Source organism: Neodiprion lecontei, chromosome 3 (assembly GCF_021901455.1).
Source record: "Neodiprion lecontei isolate iyNeoLeco1 chromosome 3, iyNeoLeco1.1, whole genome shotgun sequence".
In the NCBI taxonomy this organism is placed as follows: domain Eukaryota; kingdom Metazoa; phylum Arthropoda; class Insecta; order Hymenoptera; family Diprionidae; genus Neodiprion; species Neodiprion lecontei.
Window position 1 is genome coordinate 7,035,980 of NC_060262.1, and position 21,003 is coordinate 7,056,982.

The following is a 21,003-nucleotide window of genomic DNA, read 5'->3' on the forward strand; positions in this document are numbered from 1 at the left end:
AGGTACTTTTCAAAGTTCGTTTCATAACCTTTTCTTTCTATTTCTTTCCAATCGAATACTAGTTGGTAATAGTTCCCTAAAATTCACTCGTCTAATGATATCGCAAAGCGAAGAACCACTATTTGATTCGAGTTACGGTTTTCTCTTCACAGGTCATCTCCAATTAGCGTGTTGCAAGTTATCAGGAATAATTTGCATACTTGATTAGAGACGAGATCAGGGTTTGGCAGAATTTTATGGTGATTTCCAGAACACAAAGTTACTTCGACCGCTGCTTGAACGCGGCTTATACTTTATCCAAGTCATTAGGACGATAAAATAAAGCCACCAAGATTACGCATCTGTAAAGGATCTCCCGAATTTAACAAACCTAACTAATCGGTCACATAAATTATTTATTCAAAGTACTTTTCCACCGAATCAGCTGAATAGCGATAATTTTCTTTTCTTCTTTTATACATTGTATCGATATTTGGCTTGCAATTAGTCAATTTTGATGTGTCCTAATCAAAATGCCGCTTTACGAACTTTTTATTTGCTGTCGCAGATTGTTTACAATAGCAATAGACCTAGTTTCATTCAAATGTAATCCAACAGTTGAGCAGTTTTATAGTCTGCTGAAATCCAGCATGAGAAGTCGAACATCTTCGAAAAGAGCTGACTATTTCACGCGACATCGGCGAGGTTTCAATTTCTGTAACAGGGTACTCACCGACGACGGAAAGATAAACCGGATGACCCATCGGCGGCGTTGTCGATATCTGACACTCGTAGAGTCCGGAATCCTTGCGTTGGGGATATCGAATCCGGAGTGTCCACTCCTCGGAGTGCGGGGAATGTAGTGCCTCGAATCGCTGATCACTCGTATAGGTATACCGACCGACGGTCAGAAGATGGATGTCTCTATGGCGAACCCAAGACACCTGAAAATCCATTGACCAGAATCTTAAATTACCACTTTAAGGGCTTGAACTATCGACGACACAACCGTGGCCATCCGTTTTAGAACTTGTGATAGATTGTTTGGTTTCGGCTTTTAAGAAATCGACACAACTGATCATGTTCTAAATGATGGGGCTTTTTCTGGGTGTGATGACTTCAAGCGCTTGAAATATTGATGACACAATCACGGCCACCCGTTTTAGAACTTGTGATAGATTATTTGGTTTCCGCTTTTAAGAAATCAACACAACTGATCATGTTCTAAATGGTGGAGCTTTTTTTGGGTATGATGTATTCTATCAACATTAGAAACAGATGTTTCTCATTGTGGTCAGAGGAGTGATTAAATTGTTTTTCGTATATAAGATATGCTTTCCTGAGTGAACCTTTGAACAGAAATCAGAATGAAAAGTGGATGAATTCCTATCCCGGCTTACGAGTGAAAATTAGATATTATTTCCCCGCTTGTTTACGCAACAGGAATTGAAATCACTTAACTGAATTCTCGCATATGTTTTAAAAATATTTCAATAGCCACTGGTACGTAATTGGGCTCAAGTTTCATGCTTTGTCTCATCCTCGACAGTTTAACCTGCAAGTAGCAGAGCATAATTTTTCTCTTCACATAAATTTCCATCCGTACAACGACTTTCATTAACTCGTCTGCAAATGCATATCTACAGTTGGATTACCGTCACACTTTAGTGTAGAGAGTCGTCGGAGCTCTGTGAAGTTAAAGGTTGGAATTCTAAGCTCTTTGGCTGAAGAAGCCATTCTACCAAAAGCCTTTACAGTATAAGAACATTCATCTTGTATACGGCGTAATTATGCACCAGCAATTGCAATGTTACCGTTGAAAATTGCTGTACGTTCTTAAATTATATTACATTGACATGACGTTCTGGTTTCTAAAGTTAATTTTCTTACTGCTTACCAACCTGATAGAACGGCGAAGTGATAATATATTAAATTTTAGCAAGTGTATGAATAAAGAAAAAATGAAGCAATGAATCCTTTCTATTTGAATACCGACGGCCTTTGTTTTGACATTGAATAGCACCAGTTTGAAAAAGCTTCCTACGCGTTTCGTACGAGTATAATTTATTTCACCTTATAGTCATATCCAAGGAGTTATATGTGACACGATTCGATTCGTAACGGATTGCCATTCCGACAATGAAACTTGGCGTTGTTTCAAAACATGTGTTACGCGAGATGCGATCCGAAACTTACACCTTCAACTAACCGGAGTGGAAGGATGGAATAAGAGGTCACGTCCTTCAAGGATTCTAGAAGCTGGCAAAGCCACTTAGCGCGAATACCCAGAATGTCAGAAGATTTCAAAGCGTGATATCCGATGTTTCCAGTATTTTTCCAAACGTGATTTGTCAGGTGAGTTTCAATTTCCTGCATGCCGAGATTTTTTAGCGATACATAAATCTTTTCTGATCATAGTTCAACCGGTGTGGAATTAATTTGGAGTTCCTCCAAGTAAGGTTTATGTATGTGAACCACGTGTCTGGCTATTACGATAAGCTATTCGCTGACGCTTTAGAATATCCAGTAGAGAATCCTGAGGTAAATCGAAAACGAATGTGGTATTCAAACGGTGGCAACACTTCAAGCTCGAGGAGTGGATACTACTATCCTCGAAGCAGGCGAATCACGCAATAAACAGTAAATTTTACAGACAGGTTATCCCTTCAATCGACAACGGTTGAATCTGGCTTTTGTTGATTGTACGCGTTTTAGCTAGTAGCAATAGCCTTTTTTCCCGAAGTTGACGATCAATATTCAGCGGATGTTGATTCGTTTCGCTATGCTCAATCAGTCCATTATTCGAATGGACTATCTAACATCCGAAATGTCGAGACCACGCAGGCCATAACGGGTCTCAGCGTAAGGACGGTTCATTTTATTTTTAATGGCAAAGTGTACGGGTGAATTTATCAACAAAATATATTACGAAACGTACGTGTAGCTGAGGTTCATATAAACGTGAGCCCTGCTTTGCATACAAATGAGCTTTTAGATTAAAACTGTGTTTGTACTCGGTTACTACAAGCCAGTGTAGACGAGGACGTTTGTCCTTTGCTATTTATGAACTGTCGTAAAGCCCTTGCGATGTGTTTAGAATGTATTTCGTTTCCACGCTTTTACGTGCACTGAAAGATGTGTGGTGCCTACCCGCCTATATAACTGCAGTAAAAGAGAAGGATGCTGTATGAAACACCGAGGAAGAAAACATTACGGAATGTGGAAGTGTTACTATTCAACGCAGAGTTACTGCAACTCGAGGTAACATGTTTATTCAGACACCCCGAGAGGAATATTTTCTGACTTTATTACGGATGTCACACAATATCGTTATATTTTTCAGAGTCAAAACTTTTTCGACTTATTACGTATTAACAAATTTAAATATACAAGTTGCGTCACCTGTGAATTGTTTCACCGACAATTTTTGTTACCGTCAGTAGTACGGGAATTTTTCACTAGCCAGTTTCAGAAATCTTTAATCGTGTAACATTGTTAAAGAAACTGGTCGATGAAACAAGATGTCAAGTGGACGACTTTTCGACACTGTGGCAATAGGTGAAAATGTATTGTAAGTCTCGGAACAGTTCGGCTGTGAGGCAGAATGGCGTATAACCAGGCAAACGATCTCCCACAGCAATTACAACCCCGTGACCTTTTCGCCCCAGAGTGAAAGTTTATGTTCATTAACCGAGGGAGCAAGAGAGAAGGGTTAGTCTGAAGTAGAATTAAGAACTTATGAATTTGATTCATTGCCAGCTCGACTAGCCTCGGATATTCACACCAACCTTGCGACTCTGACAGAAACTCGATGAATCCGATCACTTCTACAAAAGACAACCAGGCATCCTGTCAACAATACACAACTCACCGTTCGATTTCCGAGGTTCTTCACCTTGCAGACAAGGTGTACCGTCTTTCCAACGAGACCTGTCACGTTGGATTGAACCGTTGTATCGAAGTACGGTCCAGTTCCTGGTGTTGGCCACTCCTCAAGAAAATCCGTCCAGAATCTTCTCGAACCGAAGGCCTCTCCACCTGGAACATAAGCAGAAGAACATTCGAATGTAACAATAAATTTCTATTGGCAGGCTCAACGATGTGTCTCAGCGGAAATGTTCGATTCTGTACATTGCATGCACCTTCTCATTTGTCTCATGTGCCCTGGATCAACTTTTTTTATGGCCCATAAATGAGGACGAATAAGTTGCTGCGGTCACAGCAATTTCAGTCACGCCAGAACCAGACCTCGGAAAGCTATTGTGCCCGAGCCACTAGGCATTGAATCGACTGTAACGCTTAGAAGCTCAACTGTGCTTCTAGTGACATTCGGTTACGATGTTATCATAATGCTGCAGTATTACTACCGTAAAGACACGAGTGATATTTAACGGTATCGCGTAATGTACTTTAAGCGTTATGCCTCAAAAGCAATCTTGCGAGTGATCATTGTACTCTATACGCTCCAACCGTCAATTCTAGTGTAACTGTGTTGTCAGAGAATAGAACACTTTGAAGCTTCAAAGTCAAAAAGGTTACGCGTGATGAAAAAAATATCCCAGCGTACAAAAGCTTCTCCTGCGTGTACAATACCGGGTGTTACTGACATGTGGATCACGACTTTGTGTTTCCGGAAAGACTTTCGCCCTCCGGATATCTCTGCACATATATACCTGGAATTGCATTGTAACGTCTATGTCAGGACCCCATGTGGTCTGCGTTCATGGAACTTCAAAGTGATTTATTCAATCGTTGAGGTAACGTTTGCCGTTTTATCAAGTAGATCTGAAAAATAAGAACTGTATATTTAGAACAAAGAGACTCACAAATATACAAATAAGATATTCGAAGTAGCTCATTTGTTTAATGTAAAAGTGTTTTTCGATGAAGAACGCGTGATGCTTGATTCAACACATTTTCAATTAAAAAAATAGGATATCGACTCCAAACGCGGAAATCTTCACGTTAGATGAATTGAGGAAAAGTAATTCGACTGAGGAGTATTGGTCGCTTCTCTCGAACCGAGTACCGGGTATAAGACTTGTTCGTTCCATTTTTCGTCGCGTTTCACCTCCTTGAGATCTCTGTTAGCACGGTGACTTATTCTCTGCGCTGGAAGTGCTCAGCAAACAAAGGGGATGAGCTACCGGGGTTGGCAAGACCAAGTACGTATCCAAGAAGATCAAGAGGGTAGTGTTCACGTGAAAGGGGTTGTACCAACTAGTCGACATATCAGTCCTTAATGCGACACTGCTGAATATATAAAATACGGTGAACCAGAATTGACGTCAGGCAAATCGGAACATGTTATTATGCAACTTCTTTTGCGGCGATTTTACGTTGCGCGATGTCTTGGCACTCTGCTCGCAGATAACTCGATGGTTCGAGTTGCCGTTATTTTTCCTCGCGAGATAAGTTTTCCGTACCATATCGGAATTACGTATAAGATGTGTATCTCGAAGCAGCCCAAGAGACGATATATGAGAATTCGGCTCGCGGGACAGAAATTCTAGGATGAAAAGCTCGCAGACAGATGACAAGGTGCAATTTACGATTTATATACCGTGGGTTCGCGCGTCCCTCTTTGAACAGCTTGTCATGGAGCAGGGATTTTCATCTCTTACTCGATCTCTACGCGTCACGTCAAATATGGTGACTCGGAGACGCCGATGGGTCGAAATAAAGTATATAGGAATTGTCGCGTGCAGCAGTCGTCCACCCTTTTTATCCCGTGAAATAAAGTTGGGGAGTTCGACGAATTATTATTTCCAGACGTCACGGGGATCTTGACTTTTTCATTTCTCAAAGTATAGACAACTGTTGGAGTGATACAAAATTATACGCTGAAAATCCTGGAATTAAGAGATTAAACGAATCTTAAAATAAAAAACGATGTTTGACGCGTGATACAGCATTTTTCATTTAGAGATACCTTACAAATAAAATGGTCAAGCTTTCTGGTCTGCTTTCCGATAATTGATCGCGGAGTATTTTTTTACTTCGCATGTTTGGTGCATCGATACGACACGATTCAAATAGAAAAATATTGTTTCCATCAAACTATTCTCTCATCATACCAGGAAATTTCGATCCTTTGAAATATCAGCACCACATGATTACGCTTGCTTAGCTTTTTTCAAATTTGTCAGGCTGTTAATGAACGCGTTGAGCATAATAGGACGTTCAGAAATTATAAGAATTCATGGAACTTTGGAAATTTTACTGCTCTATAGTATCGCCAAGTTTTTGTGAATTTCGATAAAGTATCCTTCAAACGTTGTACCGGCTACTCGAAACGTTGCCTTTGGGAGCTGCTTGGAACCTGACGTAGTGAATATTTCGTAGGTATGAACAACTCGAACGTCTGCTGCAGAATTCCACGTGCGATCGTTACCAGGCATAATTAATATAGGCGGTAGTGATGCACGGGACAGTGACGTCCAGTGGATATCCACCGGATATCATGAGTAGATTATATTCGAGAGCTGTGTTGGATGTTCGGATATCAATCACGTGTCTAATGGCATAAGGTCGTGACCACCAAAGATACGATTTTAGTGAAAAAAGACAGTATAATTTTCTGTTTTTTTCACCCCTTGCTCACGCAATGATGAAAACGAAAATTCAGAAAACATAAAAATTCTCGAAGATGAAAACATGAGGTCGTGGCTGCCAATTTTTTTTCTGCAAGCGTTCTAAAAACCAATGAAACGCATAAAAAATTGAAACTAACAATCATACAGTAAGATTATCCAAATCGTCAAATATCGGAATGATAGGAATAACAATAATAATAATCATTTATGATTACGAACTTATGCAATCATTATCAAAAGGTCGTATCTATCAGCACACACAAGCTTCTGCTGATTAGTTAGATTAGTAAGAAAAGTAGAAAAAAAAAATCCGACGTATAGAACCTTTAGTTCCGTTATTAGTTCAGATAAATTTTGATGATTGATTCAGTAGCAGAAGGTCGTATCTCCCAGTGCACACGACCTTTGACTTTTAATTAAACTGTTCTTAAATTCTAACGTTTCAGGCCATATTTTCGTGTTCGGAGCCTAGTTACAATAAAAAAAAGAATATTACTACGCCCTTCTGCCCTTTTTCAACAGCGCAAGGTCGTAAGAGGACGTTCACGACCTTATGCCATTTAGCCACGCGCAATATCGCACAAGCGATGGTTGTATTCGTACCTCAGTCTGTTCTGTTCGAGCCAAAAAGACAGCCCTAAAATGTGAATACTCATATGTTTCAGTGTCACTAGTTTCAATTTATGTCTCCAGAAAAATTGGAGAAACTATAAAACGCACACAACGACCTACCGATATCACATAATATTAGTAAATGCTCGAAGTTCAAACGAGCACGATACATAAGATGATATAAATCTACCGGAAGGTTTGGACAAGGTACGGATCCATGGATCTTGCCTGTAATTTATATGATATCGCATGCTGCATCAATGGCTGGCTACCTTCCTTTGTAACAATGTTGGCAAAGCGTACTGTCAAAAGTTAATAAGTCAGTGGGATGGAAACTTCTTGCCACAGCCATAGCCACGAAGAGTAGATTATCGTACGGACCGTCGAGAATTACCTCTCCAGAATTTTCTCTCGAGTTCTTGCTGAATCCCCCCGGGCTTCTAGACCCTGGCGGTTACCTTCAACTTCTTACGTTGCACGCGTCTATTCATTTATCCAGTAAAATACATTTATGTATGGGCGATTCTGACGATTTTCGGTAAACGATTCAAGGTCAAAATTTTTATTCGTCTCTCCATCGCATCAATTTTTTTGTCCGGCTGGAATTCTCAAGACCCACTACCAAGCCTCAGACATCGACTGGCCTTTTCGTTTTAAATGGAAAGTCGCCAAGTTTAGTCTCGCACATTCGGTACATTAGATATGACAAGTTTTTGTGTTACCAATTCTGGGTCTCTCGTAGTGTCGCGTTCATTTCAGGGTACAGGAACCCGGAGCGGAAAGGGTGTACGATGGTTTCTGACATCGAAAAAAATCGACGGTTACTTAAAAAAAGCATTGTTTATTGTTTTCACATGACGTAACTTCCACAACGTTGTGAATATTTATTGATAGGAATCTTCAACATACCGTCAATGAATAAAAGAACGTTTGCCCGGGGTATGCTGTTTATTATTTATAGCAAGAGGCACAAATATGGTTCATTAACTTGACTTCGACATCTTCGCTGTCCACACTTGCGCATTAGTTGTGGGACCACTTTTGGCGCCCAGATCAAGAAATCCAGTATTCATCAGAAGTCGACTATACCTATCCTAATGAAAATTGTTTACACCAAACTAGGAAAGTGTTCCAAATGATGTAGAAAGCGACTACAACCAACGTTTTCTATCGTTGGAATAATTCGTCGAACTAATGATGTGATGAGATTGTTGAGTTGAGGTGACTTTGTTTATATTGAATGTATTGGCTGGTTGAAATTAATTCGAGTAAGAAATATCGCTTATCTTGGAATAAAGTTCACGTGTTTCTTACGAGCTTGGTGCGTGAATGTAGGAAATGTTCAGTACGGACTTACAACGTAAGAATGAAAATTAGACAATGGATGCTTGCGTTGCCTATTAACTAACGAACAAGGTTAGTCGCACTTCCGCTCCAAGTTCCTCTACGCACTAAAATACTTCCATTATGCGCGTTGCTTTGAAACGTGAAACGCCAAAGGGATGAAATTTCTGTATTATGAGAATCTTTCCATGTGAATTCTGAACTTAAACCTGATATTCGATATGATAAAATGCTTGACGAATCGTGAACGAAAATGAATGATGCCCTGAAATTAATTCGTCGACTTCTTCGTAGATCCTCTCCAAGACTAATCGTAAGAGTACTGAAAAGAACGTATAAATCGAAATTCCTGACCCCGATCGTTTACTGAAAATTCATGAAATTGCCTTTTTAATACGGTTACTGACCTTGAACAGGCGATCGTAACTCCAGTTTCTTCATCTACTTGTCTTCGTTTATTAGGTTCGAAGGTTTATTTAATTGCGCCGCTCACTGAAAGAAGTCACTTATCTCAATTTCTCTATCGATTACAATCAATAATTAATATGACAAATTGTCAACAAGTTCGTATGGGGGGAGAAGAAACCAACCCGTTGAGACCTTCGACTCAGGACGACATCGATACTCGTGTCAATTATTGACGGAGCGTTTAACTGCCTCAAGAATTTCGAACTGATCAAACGGAACGTTCAATTTCGATACGGTAAATTTTTTGAAAGCAATTGTCACTTCTTGGTCATTGCAAAATACGCGTAGGAATTTTAGAGCTTATTTAAAAAAAAAAGCACAAACAAAATAGTTGCTGGACTTTTAGTCAAAAATTATCTCGGTAGAATTTCTCGGTGCCATGTTGGCACATTCATTTCATCTTCCGACAAGCAGGGTTCAAAAACGGTGATTAATATGTACGAACAGATTTTATGGAAATTTACCTGCGTTTTCACTCATGCCTGATATTTGAAATTATGCGCTACGGTATTAATTACTCTCTGAATATTGACAATATGAGGTCCGTGTGTGGATTTTACGGTGGGATGATTCCACATGAAACTGCGTTTCGTGTAATAATTACAACCTTGTATTTTTAAGTACCGGTTTCAATTTCATTTTAATGTTGGTGAAATTTATCCAGTGGATGAGAGAGAATATTTTATATGACTCATTCGTCATCCATTTTACCCGGTGATTAAAGGTGAAAGAAATTCTCAGTTCTTTCTACTTCCAAAAGAAAGGAAAACCCGTTAGAGCCGAGATTTTTGTTCTCCCGAAGATTTCATCAACGTCCTCAGGACCGCGAAGTCTTCGAGGCAAGCAACTATCTGTGTTAAAAAGTTCTTCGTCTCCTGATATCATTCAAAATATATTCCTCTCCTCAGCATTGAGGAAAAAGTTCAAACTACGGTATTGCGGAGAGAATTGATGCGTAAATCCGACGCTGCATGACGTCATTGATCGTCACAGCTACACTCGTTATATTTTCTGAGGATTCGAAATGCTGAAAGATCTAACGAATCATCAGAGATACTTGATGTTTTTTTTTTTTTTTTTTTCTCCTCTGAAACATTTTGTTAAGATACTTCACTCGACCGTCGAGTTGTACAATTTTATCTGGTGCGATACAAGATTACGCGACAATTTTCAAAATGTTGATGATTTGAAAATTCAAGCTTTAGCTTCAAAGTTAAAAAATGCAAAATTCAGAGGTGCGTCTGTAAAAACCAATCGAGTTGAAGCAACGTCATTTCATTCAAATTCAACACTCATTCAATCATTGATCGCACATGATATTTAACGTTGTACAAATTTGATTCAACTTCTATTGGTAGCCTATCAATGCGATGTGTTGAACCCCACGAAAATTGAAAGTCAATTTCAATATTGGATCACAATTCAATTGGATCGTAGGACGATAAAACATGTGTTCCGAATTTCTCGTTTCATAAAAAATCAACACTATCACTGTATCAATCGTTGTAGTCTACGTGAAGATTTCATGTATTCTCCAAGATCCAAATTAACAGTGAAAATTGTTCATTTTTTTCCGCGATAAAATATTATTGCGGTACAGTTATTGTTGAGTATAGAAATATAATAACCGCGAGGAGAAATCGTATCAATCTTTTCTCTGTACTCGCAAGATCTTTGAGAGCGGTTAATACTACCAAACAGGAAAAATATTCTCAGAACGCGAATGGAACTAGAAACCTCAAAAGGAAGAATGACCTATTTTGGCACAAGTTCTTGGCACGATTCGTATAAGAATACTCTGTCTGCGGCACGTTGGTATGACGTCGAATAACGCGTGCTGGGAATATGACATCTGTAATATTCCGGAATATTCAAATTTTCTTGTACCTGGTACGTGGTGGGAATACGTCATTTGGAATATTCCATAATACCGTACCAATTGTCACGTTTTCAATATTTTCCGATTCAAGCAGGGTCTAAATTTTTGTTTACGAATTTTTTTTTTCTTTTTTCACGACTACAAGCTTTTCTTAGACGTCCTAATATTTGACCATCGACTCAGCATGATTATTATTTTCTATATTAACAAATTAAAAATGATGTATAATTGAAATATGTAAATTGTGGCAAGTAAAGCAAACATTTTCTGTCTAGATGCAAAGTTGACGGATTTTTTAATCATAATCAATTTTGAACAACGAAGTGGAAATTTATTCATAACATTTTTTTTTTAGAAATTTGAGATTCAAATTTCCTGTTAACATATTTTCTGAAGGTTGAACTTTCAATATTCATAATTACACCTTTGACAGTTGCTCATATCTGAACTATTCTTTGCGCATTCCGCACGCAGATTATTGATCGCATAAAGTGTTTAATTATAAAATACGGAATCCGAACTAATTCCTTGGATTCAGTCGTGTGGACTGCACTTCATCGTGATTTATATTAAACCTGTTTAAATCCTGAAAAAAGTACCCGGAAACCTTGAGAGTACGGTGAAACATATTTTTATTCATTCCTCTCCGCTTCTCATTTTTCAGTTTAATTCCACTTTTTATCATTTTATTAAGTTATATGGATCATCAGATTAATTAACCGGAATTAACACACCCGTACCAAATTCTACATATTTGTAAATGCGAACCGTATAAACCGTGTAATACGAAGGCAAACGAATGTGCCCGGTAAATTTCTCTTCTACAACCATGCCCTTTTTTTCACATTTATTTTTCTTTCCTGCGGAATACGCTTTTCCGCGTAATACATATTTACGTGTTTCGCCGCGGAATGAAATGTATAACGGGGGTACTTCGCATTAGCGTAAAGACAAAACACGGCGTAAAAATACTGTATCGCCATCTTTATCGATCGCTGTATAATTACATCGCATTTTTTTCCCCCTCGTAAATAGGCAAGTATAACATAATCATTAACACTTGATACGCGATCTTTATATGTTTTTACCATTTCATTTAAATTCACAGAAACTGTTCCTTTGACGAACAGAAAATTATTCCCCTAACGTATTCCTCAATTTTCATTATCACAATTCAGCTGATATTCAAGTTTAACAGGCTTCGTTAGTGTTCTTCGGTCATTTGAAACTCGTAATATAATTCTCAAAAAAATTTCATTCTTCTTGATACCCTGAAACATGTATTAAATTTAATGGCGTTTGGTATCGATAACATTTTTCTTACCTGTCCTCTTTATATTTCTGAAGCTAATTGCGTTTTCAAGCCTCTGAAGAACGGAGAAAAAAAAACAACGGAACAGATCATCAAACTTCACGGTACGAGCTAGTGTTTGGATAGTCAGAACAGTCATTTTGTCATTTCTTACCTTCGTTTGCTTTACAATAGCGGAATGCTGTTGTAGACATAAGTCAAGTTTTGAAAAGAATTTTGCAAGTATGTGACATATTTTCGAGGAAGAGGCATAAATTCACTGCATCCTAACCTAACATAACCTAACTTGACCTAACCCAACCCAATCATAATACAGTCCACCTTATTTCATACAGGTATTTCATAAGTTCCTATTTATAAACGCGTGTAAAGATAATCGGCCGATGAGAATCAGGATCCTTGGGCAAGGGAAACAGGAAAGTGGGTAGATTGGCCGGAGAGGCAACCCTTTGTGCCCTTTGTAAGGCCCAAATCCGTTCTCAACGTCACGCTGAGCGCGATGAAGACAGCGCCAAGGGATGGGTGGAATAGGGAGGGTAAGGAACCCGGCATTCAAACTCTTACACGGCTCGGAGAAGCCGCAGCTTGAATCCTGAAGTCCAGACGCCTTATTGCGATGCCTTGAGCGGACGAGCCAAAGGGCTCAACGGAACACAGGTGAGGCCTGCGTTTGAGCTGCTGGCAGCGGAGCAACGCCTCTTGACAAGGGAAGGCTTCCGAACCCGAAACCCCGGTTGGCTTTAAGTGGTTTTCGTCTTTTCGAAACAAAAGCCATCAACTCTTCTGCGTACTTGTAATAAAGTCTTCATAAAGAATGAATTTTGTTCAAGGAAGTTCGCGAGTTTGGGGACTAAATTATATGCATAATGTACGAAGAAAAGTTTCTTTTTTTTTATTCATCGTGAAAATGATTTCCACGATATTCTACGGTAACGTTGAAAGTAGAAACTCTTATTGTTGGGAACACGCTATTATTTGTAGCGAATTGTTGTGCCGTTAGATAATTTTTATAGAAAACGATGAAATATTAGGTACGAAAAATTGCAATTATCTACAATCATCTAGAACTGAATAAAAAAATCAGCTACTCCTGAAATTTGAAATAAAATTTCGTCAATGTTCATAAAAGCCTACAAATTCGACCAAAAATTATAATAATCGACTGTCGGTTACTACGAAAATAAAAAAGCAGTGGTCATAGCAAACAACAGAAAATTTCATATGTTGTTTTGAAATTTTACGAGTTTCGGCCAAAATCGACATTATTGTTCAAAACAGGAAAAAAAAAAATACCAATTTCCCTCGATGATGGAAGAAAAATGATTGCGGAAAAGCAAGCCAGTCTACACGTACTTATAAGAAACCAAGAAATTATGTTAAAACTTCTCTTCAAAAACCACAATCGGATTTCAATACTTTAAAAAATAATGTTATTTTCACAGAAAGTCGAAGGAACTTTTTCCACCATGGTTTGTTTCAACTGTTATCATGCATTCCATTCCGAATCCAATTTTGAGAATGTTTCAAAAACTGATTGCGCAAAAAGAATTGCTTGTGTGTCAAAAGTTTACAGGAAAATCTCTGCACTAACTCAGCTAAAATTTCAATTGCAGAGCTTTCCTTCCGTACATGCCGAAAATAGTCAGCAGGTCAGAGTAAACCACGAGTAGGAAGTATTTTGAAACAATAAGTCGGTATGAGAGAAAATGTCGCACTGAAGATTGAAATTTGGGGTTCATAATGTGATGAAATATACTTAAAGTGATTCTTTACTAAAGTCGGCATTTTAAAAATTACTATTCACCTACCAAGTGTCTGTCACATTTCATAAATCAGGTGGTTTTTCTAGGAAAGTTGATCTGGTGTATCGCCAGTATAAGTAAAGAACATTCTCAAGATAGATTGTTCACAATGTGTTACCGCTTTCAAGGCGAGAACAAAAACCGGTAACCAGTGAGAAAGAAAAAAAAAACTGGTAAATTTACATCATGCAACGGCAAAATACATGTAGGTATAAGTTAGTCATAGTGGTAATGAGTTATTCATCGTACCTACCCAAAAATTTCAGAAAGATGGTCAAACCCACAAAGTTTTGCGTAGAACCCATCGAAACATCATCCCTTTTCCGCTCCCCATCAACCTGGGATGAATTACGGTTATTAAGAACAGCCTTCAAAGAACATAATTGAGGTAGCTGAATGAGAGTACGAAGCGAGTTTCGTCGTTGTGGCGAGTTTCCGTAGAAATTGTGGAAAGAGGTACAGCGTCGAATTGGTTTCTGTCCCGGAAGCGGGTAAACCCATTAAATCAACCCTTAATCTTGGCGTCCGAAATGTGACGTCAGTAACACGAAACCCTCTCTTCGTTGGTGAAATTAACCCATTTGCGGAAACAAAACTCTGTGGTGTTCCTTGAAGACTACACGTATCATACGTCGAAAAAATATACATCCTATAAAAACGTTAAAACGAATTAATCACCGAGGAAAGTAACATTACGGTGAAAAGGTCCGTAAAATTGGTTACATATTGGCAAAGAATCATCATCCTGTTCAACGATCCTGTCCGTCGGTACAGGTGATGTCAATCAATGTGAACCGAAGCTGACACGTTGCGTGGTTCGAATGGAGGAAAGTATAACAAACATCAGGGTCACGAAAAACAATGATTCAAGATTTGCGATGGGACGATAATGATCATCCGATTGTATACATGAGTTGTTTACACGCTTTGAAAAATGGTGACATTAGAACTGACCAAAATGGACCGATGTGGACTAATGCATAAAATAATGTTTGTAATCAATTTGGAAATTCAACATCAGATAGTGGTGCATCAACATGTAAATGCAAGTAACTCAAGTGCCGTTTTAAACTACGCGCGTCAACTCGCTATCTCCTCTGAGGGACGATAGATGGCGCATAAACCGTGAATCGATTACATCGATCGATCGACGTACGACTCTAATAAAGCGGAAACTTCATACCTATGCTGTCAGATCCGATATGGCTACGAGTTGTTTACAAACGGAGATTGTCTCTGAATAAACATTTTTAACTTCACTTCTATTTCCGTGAGAATCGGTGAGTTGATTTATTTACATAACCCGACAAATAACAATCAGCACAGTTTTGTTAACAGTTAGTAGTAATTAAGGTGTAGTTTTCGTAAGATACAATAAAATTATTAGAAAAATTTTAAGTCATATACGAAATGGTTAAAGGGTGAGAAACCGACTTATCTCGACCTGCACATACATTATCCTACATCTCGCAAGTGCTTTTCGAGGTAACCTTACAATGTCTCGACTGAAAGCGAGATACCAAGTGAAATTCAAGATAAACCGGTACACGTTTATTCTCAAAGTGGAAACAAGGGTTCAGTGCCTGACTGCATGGTCGAAATATGGGAGCAATAACTTAAAGCCTCAGATCCAGGACACATTTAGCCAAGATGAGGCTAATCGGGATCCTAATTTTCCGGTCCCTTCTGTTTATTGTCAGGACCTCAGTCCTCGCTAAGGTTAAGCAATTTGCGAGGAATAGCCTCGCGGGCTACTTTGCCTTCGAATGGAAACCGTATTGGGATTCGTAATTACATCGAATATCGAATTTGAAGATTGGTTACAGCCCACGGGTTATCCAACGTACTAGAGATCCAATCAGCACGCGATACTACATCACGTTCATCCGTCGTAACAGAATCTAACAGAATGGAAATTATCGGCACAACGAATTTTGCTATTCAAAGCCTGGTCACTTGGGTCCTCAACGTTACATACACGAAATTCCCTCTGATCTCACAAGTAAAAGATATCGCAAAGCAAAAGGCGTTCGCGCTTTGTTGGTAACTGATGTTTTTTGGTTGTTATCGCTTCGAAGTTGCTCCGAGTTTAAATCGGGCGGATTAAGCTAGCAAAGGTAATTGAAGGGAGCTCAGCTACCTTAAGGTAATAATTCCATAGGGAGGCTCGGGCTGTACGACGTCTTGTGTCATAGACCATCCACGCCATTCAACCTACACCCAGACTATTGAACGAAGAGCTTGCAATTTCGTGTCACGCCTCCGGGGCTCGGGCGTGAGATGATGGTCTCCGCCCTATCACTTACCACCCCGAGTCGTGAATCTTTCGTTTCGTCTACCCGTTGGATATCCTCGGGTGGGATGGCGTGTTACAAATCCTCTCGTCCCTTTGTTTAACACAACAAAGGAAATTTTAATTTCGCACAAGCCAGATTGTTTTAATAACTTTGGTGTGCAGGCTCACGGTATTATATAAGTCAGGGTGAGAGTACGCTCCTCTCTGATTAACGAGAGACCGGGCTTTTCTTCTTCATCTTTCATGTTATTAGATTATACTTTTCATTTCCTGTTCACATTGAGAAACTAGCTTTACCAACGAACAAGTTTTCTCGGAGGGGAAGATATGAAGGAACCAGGATATTCAGGCTCCCATTAATACGTCTTTTCGCGGAAATTTTCACTTTACCGATAAAAATCTTCTTCGAATATAATCGATGATGAGGCGTGACATGGAAAGTATTCCCAATTTCTGACTTCATGCAGGAAATACGTGCAGCTTAATAGTTTTTCAAGTTGTTTTGTTCGTTGAAAAATAATATTACGCTGAAACAAATTAAACACTATCAGCTTTTGCCCGAAGCATCACCGCTTTCTCCGAAACTTATTCTCGGACGAGATCCTCGCCGTAAGAAACTGTGAAAAGAAATTGTTCAAGATTCTTCCAATAGTTAATAAATTCATTTCTCCGAAATTGCAAAACTTTTCGTTTTATTCTCCGCATAAATTCCGACCGTCAAAGCAGCATTTATTACAAATAATTTGACTATCAGATAGATAAACGCATGAGTTTTTCTTGGAATCCTGCACAATATTACAATTTTAGTGTAAAGGTATAAGAGTTGTCAAGATTGATGCGATCTGGGAACTTTCGGAACGAATTTGGGCTTTAATATTCACAACGAATTCTACATCACTCGTTCAATCATCTGATGATTTACTGAATTCCAGATGTAATTCCGTACCTGATTTCATTGATGCTAACAGTAAGTTAACTCGTCTAATCTGGCAATACAGACTCGAAATCTCGACAAACTCTCAATTTCAGGTTGAACAAGGAGCACCGAATGATCATTATCGGGCCATATCACTTTCCTATTTCCCCTGTTCTCTTCAGGGTAGGCGCCATCCAATTATTGGCGGTTTTTAGGGCGTCTGATGCCATCCGGATAACGGAAGCAAGGATTAGGGGTCGGGTGACTGGGGCCCGTAAGCCCCTAGATCAGGCCGCCGGTCTGGGAAGACAAAAGTCGATGTTTGTAAGCTTAACACCCCTCTTTCAGGGCTTCAGACGTCATCCGAAAGAGGTTGTACGATATAATTCACCACTGCAATGTTGGATTGGTTTCATTCAGAGCCACTTACGGTGTGATAACGCTCTGAATAACCTTCTAAATGTCGACCTCGATGCTAGATTAGTCGTAGCGATAAACTCGGAACGAGAAATATCTCTGGTATAGAGCCTGCATGATGCATTTCAAATCCAGCAAGAACTACTCGTTTGATTTGAACGAAATTTTACTAAAAACTAAATATTCGGTTTAGATCCGTCCTCCAAAAATTCAAATTATCTATGAATTCTAATATAAATAACCGAATGACGGCTGCCTAAGATTTCCAAACATAAATAGGTGCTGAGATTTTCGGACAATTTTCATAGAACTTGATTTGCAACTTTCAACTAAAAGGCTTGTTCACCGATTAACATTTTTTTTTCAATTGTCTCGTCATTATTCAGCATGTGTTGAGAATTAATCAGGTATGGGATCCACTAGAAGTTGACGATCATCGATTCAAAAATCGTTGCGGTTCGCGTTAACTTCAAAAACGTGAGTGGCTTGAACAAACCTGTTGATACACTTGAACCTGGGTCATTGATTGATGTGGTTTCGCAGTACGCGGGTGTGTTAATGTGACATGGAAGTAACCAGGAACCTTCTCGAATTAACGAGTAAAATTATGACCTGGTCTCTCGGTCGGTTCCCCAGGCAATTTCTTTTTTCACTTTCATCGTGCATCACCGGGAGAAAAGCTGTATCGGGAACTCTACAGACATCGAGCCGCAGGCCTGCTCGCCACTAGAACAGCAGTGGAGAGAAACAGAGAGCGAGGCTTCGAAACTCGAAATGGGTCCCACGACGTCGACGCCACAGTCTTTGGCAAATTAGATTTCGGCGCCCCCGCAATCACCTTCCGCACCCTCACGCAATCCACGCAACCTGGGCAATTCCAAAGAAAACCACCAAATAACAGATAGAAACGATGAACTCGAGTCTAGAGTACAAACTTGTCTTCAACCCGCTCCGCTTCCCAGACTTAATTAACCAGGAAATGTGAATTTTCTCATTGCCTCGGATAACCGCGTTGGCTCTATTCACTCGATTATTTTCAAATCCCTCGATTTCATTCCCTCGTGAACCATCTGCCTCGGCGGTAGTTTCAAGATCCTGGCAGTTTTTCCTCAGGTGAAAAATTCGCAGCAACTTCAATTTCCGCAAAGTCACTGTATTTTTATACGTGGAAGAAATCTGAAATATCCAGTTTGACGTTACATTCAGATATCAAAAGGTAATCACCACACTGAAATTGAAGCGCAGAAAGTCTTCGATCGCAACTTTGTTCGAGGTTTAAGGACGAGCTGCTCAGGTTTATGAGCTACTGGGTACATAAACTGCGTAATTTAATCAGGTACCTAGTCAAGGTTCGGCAAACCTGTGCAAGACATTCTCTGGAATATTTAATGGCACCCTTCGGTACACAACGACTTCGCTTGCAATCAGTTTACAGAAACATGAGAAGATGCGCAGGATGGTTACGGCAGAGGTTTTGGAATCCCGGCAGCAACATTCTCGGGTAGATAGATAGGATACTAAGATTGAGAACTGACGAAGTTCAATAGAAACGACAGTTTATCCATCCTGGAATAGCCCGGAGACACTTAAGATTGACGACTCGGTCGAAGGTTTGGTCAACGATGTCTACGTGGCATACAAATTGCCGACATTCAGAAATCCGCTCAGCCAGAAGTCGGCTAGCTGTTATGCTGTGCTATTATAGGATACCGCGGAATCACTTTGGGTCAGGGAGATGATAAAACCGTGTCAGGAACGACTCGTAAGAATAATCTCTACCATCATAAAGACCAGCCAAAGACCAAATCTCTTCACCTTTGGGTTGTACAATTAATCTATTCACCCCCCGATGGTCGTTCGTACAGTATTTATTGAATGAGATGAGTTTATTGGCATCGCGAAGTGAGCTTGACCATCGTTTTTCTCATAAACGTGTAAAAATATTCAGTGATTCGCTCATCCGCACTTCGAGGTATAACAGTCTGAATTGTGTGTTAATGCCGATATCATTCCAGAGCTTAAAATCAACTTCAACTTTACCGCTGCACATGGGAATTTGTTACGACTAACTGTCAAAAGAATGATCGAATACCTGTGTGTTTTTGGAACATCCTTGAATAAGTTGATCAATCTCAATTCAATGCCTTCCTACGATTGACTCCAAAGTAATAAAATAAGTCATGAAAATCTATGAGCTGTTTCAGAATGCGATGTGAAATAAATTGACCTCTGACGCCGTGAAACGCGACTATTTTGGCACCCTGCTTTCTTCCAATTTCTCTTCCAGAAGTATTCTGATCCATTGCTTCATCGACAAGGTAGGTATATAACCTGATCAAAAATTATAGTTTCAGGAAAAGTTTTTTTTTATCAAAATTCAAATCCAGTAATATTTGTTCTTAGACAATGTCTTGAGAAACTATGAGGATGAAGCTAGTAACGTTGCTGTAACGATGCATGTTTAGGAAAAATGGCTAATCTACACCTTCATGACTTTCCGAAATGTAGTAAACCATTGCAAACAACATATACCCTTATTCTGAAAATCCAACTCCTTGAAAGTCATTCTCAAATTGCTCAACAATGACCTTTCACCCTGGTGTATCGTTACGTTAACGTTACTAACTTCAGCCTCATGAGAAACTGTCGTGTGACCTACACTGTGGTCTCCACGTAGTCAAGAAAGAAAGTCACCGAATGAAATTTCGTACCTCTTCTTTCAAATCGCAAAGAGTAGTTGCCACGCTCAAGGTCTTGATGTCACGAATCCCAAAGACAAGAAGAATCGATGGAGCTTGCAATTTCAATATTGATATGCCGACATCGACACAACAGCTTTCATGTATTATCACGGAATCGGGTTCCCTAAAGATAAAAAAGAGTATACCGTAGAGGGAAGGTTAAGCCGAAGTCTGGCACGTGGCTTTTCCGACGAAAATCAATTTACCGACGTCGGCTTCTTTCGGACGCATTGACAAAGATTCCGTTGAGGCGATCATCGAGGGAAGAGAGCGCGAGATATCCCCGGATCTGGAAACACTTGGGAGAATCCCCGGCGCAAATAGCGTTTATCCATCAATGCCTTCAGCAACGGCTACACTTCGTGGCGCATCTTTGGGTATACAGGAACACACGTGACTGCCGTTTCCGTGTTGGTTCGCAAGTTGAAGTTTAAGCTTAGATCACGGGATTTGGCATCGCGCCGCTGCTTGGTATTCAGCATTCAATGGCGCCTGATCCCACGTTTATTTGGCTGAGATTTTGACGCAGCGCTGATGAGACCGAATGATAGATGCCTCCGGAATCCATCAACATTCCCGATGCATAGACATCAGACCAAAGCCCGTGCGCGTGTAGATCAATCGACAAGGTTCACTCGATG

General features: G+C 39.7%; 1 protein-coding gene across 2 annotated transcripts in view; it reads right to left on the reverse strand.

Annotated features, from left to right (window-relative positions):
• LOC107226275 (zwei Ig domain protein zig-8) overlaps positions 1 to 21,003 on the reverse strand; it is a 46,387-nt gene that overhangs the window by 9,871 nt on the left and 15,513 nt on the right. For both annotated transcript variants that reach the window (XM_046734502.1, XM_046734501.1), the window contains exons 2-3: positions 3,851 to 4,017; positions 713 to 923 (exon numbers count right to left, since the gene is read on the reverse strand). In XM_046734502.1, coding sequence (XP_046590458.1) covers positions 713 to 923; positions 3,851 to 4,017 — 378 coding nt within the window. The remainder of the gene's footprint in view (positions 1 to 712; positions 924 to 3,850; positions 4,018 to 21,003) is intronic.